The 7,534-nt window shown below is 41.8% G+C and overlaps 1 protein-coding gene across 1 annotated transcript; it reads right to left on the reverse strand.

Moving 5' to 3' along the window:
• Positions 1 to 751: 751 nt before the first annotated feature.
• LOC147111399 (beta-sarcoglycan-like) lies at positions 752 to 7,234 on the reverse strand. Its single transcript, XM_085998360.1, has 3 exons — positions 7,019 to 7,234; positions 5,091 to 5,276; positions 752 to 994 (listed from the first exon to the last, which is right to left on the reverse strand). The coding sequence occupies exons 1-3, from the start codon at positions 7,196 to 7,198 to the stop codon at positions 767 to 769; spliced, it is 594 nt and encodes a 197-aa protein (XP_085854486.1). The 5' UTR covers positions 7,199 to 7,234; the 3' UTR covers positions 752 to 766.
• Between the last annotated feature and the right edge of the window lie 300 nt (positions 7,235 to 7,534).

The raw sequence follows: 7,534 nt of genomic DNA on the forward strand, positions 1-7,534 counted from the left end.
GCCTTCAGTGTGCCAGTGCAGCCTTCGGTCACCTGAGAAAAAGAGTGTTTGAAGACCAGGACCTCAAACCCGGCACTAAGCTCATGGTCTACAGAGCAGCAGTGATACCCACCCTGCTGTATGTCTCAGAGACATGGACCATGTACAGCAGGCACCTCAAAGCACTGGAGAGGTACCACCAACGCTTCCTCTGCAAGATCCTGCAAATCCATTGGCAGGATAGGCGCACCAATGTCAGTGTTCTCGCTCAGGCGAACAAACCCAGCATTGAAGCTTTGACCACGCTCGATCAGCTCCGATGGACGGATCACATTGTCCGCATGCCCGATACGAGACTCCCAAAACAAGCGCTCTACTCGGAACTCCGGCACGGCAAGAGAGCTCCAGAGGAAACGCTTCAAGGGCACCCTCAAAACCTCCTTGAAAAAGTGTAACATCCCCACCGACACCTGGGAATCCCTGGCCCAAGACCGCACAAAGTGGAGGAGAAGCATCCGGGAAGGCGCCGAACACCTCGAATCTCTTCGCCGGGAGCAAGCGGAAGCCAAGCGCAGGCAGCGCAAGGAGCGCACGTCAACCCAAGCACCCCACCCACCCGCCCCTTCAACCACCGTCTGCCCCAACTGTGACAGAGACTGTAGGTCCCGCATTGGACTAATCAGTCACCTGCGAACTCATTTTTAATGTGGAAGCAAATCATCCTCCGAGGGACTGCCTAAGAGAAGAATAAAATTGCAGCTCTTGTGTGTGACATAGCATGATATCTTTAACATTGAAAAAACCTAACATGTTGAACACTAACCCTTTCTGTGGATGCCTTCTGTACATTCAGCGTCTTCACGCCTTTGGGCAAATGGAACTCATGGTTATCATAGTCAGTGCTGAACACAGTTTTCTGGGTCCGGGGATCAACAAAAGACATGCCAATGTCACTGGTGATGGAGGTTTTGTCCTTCTCTACACTGAGCTTGGTTGTTCCCTGCTGAAACACCACCTAAAGGGGCATAGAAGCAAAAGTTATGATTATGAATCTATAGGTGCATTAATATGCAACACGAACAAGAATTGCACAGGAACTCATCCAGGTTTGTTTTTCTTTGCCACCCTTCAAGTTACCAAATAAATAACCATTTGGCTGGTTGACACAGAGGGGCAGATCTTAGGGTTGGATCCACAAGACTTGCTCCAACAAGGTGAGTTTTCAATTTCAGCTATGCTGTCGGAAAGAGGCAGCAAGTTTAAGCCAGGCGCTTCCCCACAGGGCAGGAAAGAAAACATCTGAGTCTACTCTTATGCACCTCATGAAGAACCATTGGGAGAGATAGGGAAGCAGGTCAATTACCTTCTCCCCTCTCCTTCCAAAGATGAGGAATGGTATGTGGAACAAAGAAGCCTAAAAAAGGAAATAAAAAGGTGGCCACTTTCAGGAATACGCTGCACTATAAAAAATACTAAGAAATGTTTTGCATTGTTAGCTATTGGATTTTAACATTACACAAATTACAGATGACATAGTACTTACAATAATTCTTATAACTGGTTGCGTTTAAAGATATTTGGGCCCAAAGTGTATGCCTGTACATTTTTAATAAAGATGTAGGAATCTTTTTTATAGGCTTTGGCACGCTAAATTGGAAAATACCAATATGTTCACTCATACTGTGCTGTATTAGTTGTAGAAGTACATTTTATTGTAATGGGACAATGATCACATTTCCACTGTTACTGATGCTTACTCAATAGCTTCGGTCTTATACTTTTACACCTGTTCAGAATGTACAAGCTTCTCTTACCAGTTAGTTACTACTTTAAAAGAAAATATTACTATCACAAATACCCATGGAATCAATAATAATCACATTTCCACTTAGCTAGTTAATGATCAGGAGGTACATTATTTCTACTATCCACAGCACAACTTTATTATAAAAAGCTTCCATCAATATGGAGTTGTAATAAACCTTTTACAGGAAACTCTTGTTTAAACGGCACCTAAATTTCCGGAATTCTCTATTAAGCGGCAAAATTCATACTCCGAAAACAACACCTCAATAACCGGAAATGTTGCCGAGTCCAAGTCAGAGTCTCCCGCGGTGGCTGAGTTAGTCAGTGAGGGTAGTTCTCCAAATTGCCACTACTCGGCTTCTTGGCGCTGTCAGAAGTCCGAACACCTCAATAACAGGAGTCTGACTCTCCCGCGCTGCGGTAGTCTCTTCCGATCCGCCGTTTTTCTGTGTGTACAGTCAACTACAGTACTGTATACAGTTGTTTACTGTATAAGTTTTGTTTTACTGTTAAGTAATTAAAGAGTTATGGATTACCCTCAACTGGCAGTACTGTACTTAATGAAGCATCTTCCACCATCCATTTAACACAACATTCTGTAGGCGAGTACCCAATTACTGTATACTGCACATTTCTTGATTTTTTTTGTTTTTGTTTGTTAAAAATAGCCTCGGTAGATAACCCTCTCCGTCATCCGGAATTTTTAATCAACTGGCAACACGCCGGTCCCGTCGGTGCCAGATACCAAAGAGTTTCCTGTATATTGCAATTTTAGCTGACCACATATACATATGCAATGGGTTCTACCACTATACATCTGCAATTTGGTCATCACCCAGGCACAAACACACCAGCAGAAGACAGGTCATCTACGCATTCAAGACGACAATCTGCAATACCTACCAGCCAATGTAAGTATCACAAGCACACACCTTGGTGTTGTGTTTGACCCTGAGATGAGCTTCCGACCACATATCCGCTCCATCACCAAGACTGCCTACTTCCACCTCCATAACATCAGCCAAGTCCGACCCTGTCTCAGCTTACCTGCAGCTGAAACCCTCATCCATGCCTTTGTTACCTCTAGATTTGACTATTCCAATGCTCTCCTGGCCAGCTTCCCATCTTCCACCCTATATAAACTTGTGCTCATCCAAAACTCTACTGCCGTATCTTAATTCGCACCAAGTCTCGTTCACCCATTACCCCTGTGCTTGCTGACCGACACTGGCTCCCGGTCCGACAACGCCTCAATTTTAAAATCCTCATCCTTGTTTTCAAATCCCTCCATGGCCTCGCCCCTCTCTATCTCTGCGCTCCTCCAATTCTGGCATCTTGCACATCCCCGATTTTAATCGCTCCACCACTGGCAGCCGTGCTTTCGGCTGCCTTCGCCCTAAGGTCTGGAATTCCCTCCCTAAACCTCTCTCTCCTCCTTTAAGATCCTCCTTAAAACCTACCTCTTTGACCAAGCTTTTGGTCATCTGTCCTGATATCTCCTTCTGTGTCTTGGTGTCAATTTTTTTTAATTGATATTGCTCGTGAAGTGCCTTGGGATGTTTTGCTACGTTAAAGATGCTATATAAATGCAAGTTGTTGTTAAGCTTTCAATTTTGTTTGTGGTTATGTAGATAAATTCATAAACAACCCCTCTCTACCCACATGCCCTTCCCTACTACCTCATTCCTTCCTGAACCTCTACCCTTTTAGAGGGTCCTCATTTTTGAAGTTGCTAGCACACCTCTGTAGTCTGTACCTGATAATTCCAAATTATGTTTATGCTAAAAAATGTAATTACCAATAACAAATTAAACAATGTAAATAACATCACAAAGTGGGAATTTAGTGCTAAATAAATTGAATGATCAGTTAATTTGAATAAAGGGCAGTGGGCTGTATCTTGTCCGCGGTCTTGTGGTATGTGTCTGTCTTGGTCCCTCTGGAACTGTGCTGTCCTTATTAGCTTAAACATGAACGTGGCGCGACAACATTCTACTGAACCAACACGCAGAGGGCTTTAATAACAACTTGCATTTATATAGCACCTTTAACGTAGTAAAACATCCCAAGGCACTTCACAGGAGTGTTATCAAACAAATATTGACACCGAGCCAGAAAAGGAGGTATTAGAACAGGTGACCAAAAGCTTGGTCAAAGAGGTAGGTTTTAAGGCTCTTAAAGGAGAGAGGTGGAGAGATTTAGGGAGGGAATTCCAGAGCTTAAAGCATAGACAGCTAAAGGCACGGCCACCAATGGTGAGGCAAAGGAAATCGAGGTGCACAAAAGGCCAGAATTGGAGGAACGCAGAGATCTCAGAGGATTGTAGGGCTGGAGGAGCTTACAGAGATAGGGAGGGGCGAGGCTATGGAGGGATTTGAGTATAAGGATGAGAATTTTAAATTTGAGTTGGTGGCTTGACTAGGAGTAAACGTAGGACAGCGAGCACAGGGATGATGGGGGAGCGCGACCTGGTGCAAGTTGGGATACAGGTAGCAGAACTTTGGATGAGCTGAAGTTTACAAAGGGTGGAAGATGGGCGATTGACCAGGAGAGCACCAGAATCATCAAATCTGGAGGTACCAAAAGCATGGATGAGGATTTCATCAGCAGATGGGCTGAGGCAGGGGCGGAGAGGGGCAATATTAGATGTGGAAGTAGGCGGTCTTGGTGTTGGGAAAGCATATTGGAGGGGGAGGGAGGAGGGTCAGAAGCTCAGCTCAGGGTTAGGGCGCCGAGATTGGAACAGTCTGGTTCAGCCTCAGACAGTGGCCACGGAAGGGGGTGGAATAGGTGGCTCAGGAACAGAATTAATGGTCTCCCCGAAGACAATGGCTTAGGTCTTCCCAATATTTAATTGGAGGAAATTTGTACTCATCCAGTACTGGATGTCAGACAAGCAGCGTGACAAATCAGATGCAGTGGAGGTCGAGAGAGGTGGTGGTGGTGAGGTAGAGCTGGGTATCATCAGCTTACATGTGGAATCTTGCGTTGTGTTTTCGGATGATGTCGCCAAGGGCAGCATGTAGCTGAGAAATGGGAAGGGGCCAAGGATAGATCTTTGGGGGACTCTAGATGAATATCTTTGTATTTCTAGCCCCTCATGGAAATTCAACTATTTTGAGGGATTTCTCTCATGGTTTCGCCCCTGTTTGCCCACTGTATATTATGATGGTTCATGCTTATGTCAACTCTCCATATCTAGTTTAGAGCTTTGATAACCTCAGCCATTTTTTTCGAAACTGTATTCACGTTGTTTATCCTTTATTGTACTTGTAAAACTTTAAAATATTAAAAGTTAGGCTTACTGGTTGGTTGTTGCCAGTGATCAACAAGTCTTCATCTTTTCTGCCTCCCACAGTGCTCTTGTGCATGGGATATACCACTCCCATGTCAGACTCCTGTTTGAACCGTAGCAACCCTTCCTCGTGGAACTCCATACTATCACAGCCATTGGGACCGATTCGAATTACAGCCCAGATAACAAGTGTAATCTGAAATAGTAACAGTCATGTTTACCCCTTGTTCCCTTGCTAAATGAACACAATGAGGGATGTTCCACCGTAACATGTTATATAACTGGAAAGCCAATTGATAATCAGTACAATCCAGCCGTATTTTTAGTTTTAAAATAAATGAACAATTTCAATTGCACAATTGCACCACTGCTGCTAAACAACGAAGGTTGTTTTTTTATCCTGAAACTTGGTTCAGAACAGTTTGTACTGGACAATCATTTAACTAATTGGCTTCCAATAGGAGTCTGGGATCTAGGGGTACCTATCATTTGGACTACTTCAAGTGAATGAGTGTCACAGGAAAAGTACTAGACTGCCATACAAATATTTACAATTGTTTTCAAAATAATCTATTTTTCAAAACATAACATTCTAAAGGTTATTTTGCCATCGATAATTTCATAAATACACAGCTCTTTGAAAAAAAATAAAGAGAAAATATCTAAAACAAAATCACCACAGTGAAGCCCTTTCACACACATTCTTGTTAAAACCATGAACTAGTGCAAGTACACAGTCAGACAAGCTGCTAAACGAGTTGAAATTCTTCAACAGACATTAGATAGAACTACTAGCTGCTTTAATACTTTTCATTGTGTCACATGAACCAGCTTCACCACTTTAGGTGTCATCCTTGACTCAGTAATAGCACTCTACACTCGGTGTCAGAAGGTCATGGGTTCCCCTGTAGTGTCACTACTATAAAGAGTCCAAAAGTAACAGATTTAGAACAGTAATCGGGAAGCAAGTAATAGTTCTAGTCGAGATGTTATCAAAACGCATGTTACTTTTTATAATCACACTGAAGTTTAAAGTTTCTTTTTGAATTATTTTTAATCAAGGTCTATCAGAATGATAAGCATGCTTAAAATATGGTTGATGTGTATCCAAAGAGTTCTCAGGAGTTTAATGCCAGCTGATGTTATCTGTGACAGACACTTCAGCTCAAATCAGGAGTCAAAAGCACTACTGACCTGAGATAAATAATCTACTATTTTAAAATGCTCTTCTTGCTGTCATTTGGAAAGATTGCCCAAATTATTGCATTTATAGGTATTTCATTTCTGCCAATAGACCCTACTAGTATGCATACTGCACTATGGCAGTATACCATGCAGAAATGGAGCACTGAAACATAAAAAGGGTAACAAGTGGCTCAATTAACTTACACAATAAGAGCATAAATGCTCTTCTTATTCGTGATACAAAACAGCATTCTCAATTCCTTACTTATCAACTGATGCAGTTTAGGTAAATGATCATCAACATAAAAATAGCAAGAGGACTAAAGGAGAACACAGAAGTTAAAGATTAACCATCCTTTACACACATTTGTACTGGAGACAATGCTATTATGCAGACAACAAATTACAGTACAAGTCACATAAACATGATGTACTAAATCAATGTTCTGGAGTTAGAATTCAACCATGTAACCAGCATGGTTACTAAGCTTGTACAAAACAAAAAAAAACTAATTTGTATGAGTGCACTGACCAACCTAAAGGACAAAATCACTATGATGAGCAAGATTATGGCAATGTGGAGACACACAGCTGTTCCAAGAGCTGAAAAGTTAACACTTTCAGATTCTGCACTAGTATTGCTTAAATAATTATCAGAATTTTCTTAATTTTGTATATTACAATCATATGTATTCCTATTAACACTGAGTATTGTCTATTATTATCAACATATTGCCAAAACATTGTACTCACAATTAAATTAATCACCGCCAGGATAAACATAAGGACAATTACACAAATAGCCAGATTGCCCTTACGACCTCGTAACCCTGTCCTGTGCAGTCTCTCTTCATCAATGGGAACATATCCGGCCTTAAAGTTGCTGTTGTGCTCCTTGTTTATATTTCTACGATCAACCGCTTTTTCATGCATGGAGCGCCGCACAGGCCCATTTGAACTCTGTTAAAAAACAAGGAAAATAATTTTCAAAATTGGCATAGCAAATAATGTGCGGCTTTTTTCAGCTGTTCCCTAATGAAAAATACAACTCATGTCTTACTTTGAATCAATTTAGATCTTTACTAAATGCATTGATTGAAAATGTTCTGAATTGAAGAATATTTGTGGAAGGTCTAAGTTAGATACAAATATATTAGTCTTCGTAAGTCTTCGGACTGTGTACTTTCATTCCAAGATTGTGCATTACTATCACACTGCACAGACAGAAATAATCACCAACTATAGCTTCGAACAAGATAGGCAAAAATT

Source organism: Somniosus microcephalus, chromosome 10 (genome assembly GCF_052327205.1).
Source record: "Somniosus microcephalus isolate GS21.2 chromosome 10, FLI_Smic_1.0, whole genome shotgun sequence".
In the NCBI taxonomy this organism is placed as follows: Eukaryota; Metazoa; Chordata; class Chondrichthyes; order Squaliformes; family Somniosidae; genus Somniosus; species Somniosus microcephalus.

What these genes read in the sequence shown, in the direction of transcription:
- LOC147111399 (XM_085998360.1), bottom strand. Translation starts at nt 7,198, where the DNA reads ATGCATGAAAAAGCGGTTGATCGTAGAAATATAAACAAGGAGCACAAC. An exon ending in TGGCGGTGATTAATTTAATT is followed by an intron (nt 5,277 to 7,018) that starts GTGAGTACAATG and finishes TTACTATTTCAG; the next exon opens with ATTACACTTGTTATCTGGGC. An exon ending in TCACTGGCAACAACCAACCA is followed by an intron (nt 995 to 5,090) that starts GTAAGCCTAACT and finishes ATGCCCCTTTAG; the next exon opens with GTGGTGTTTCAGCAGGGAAC.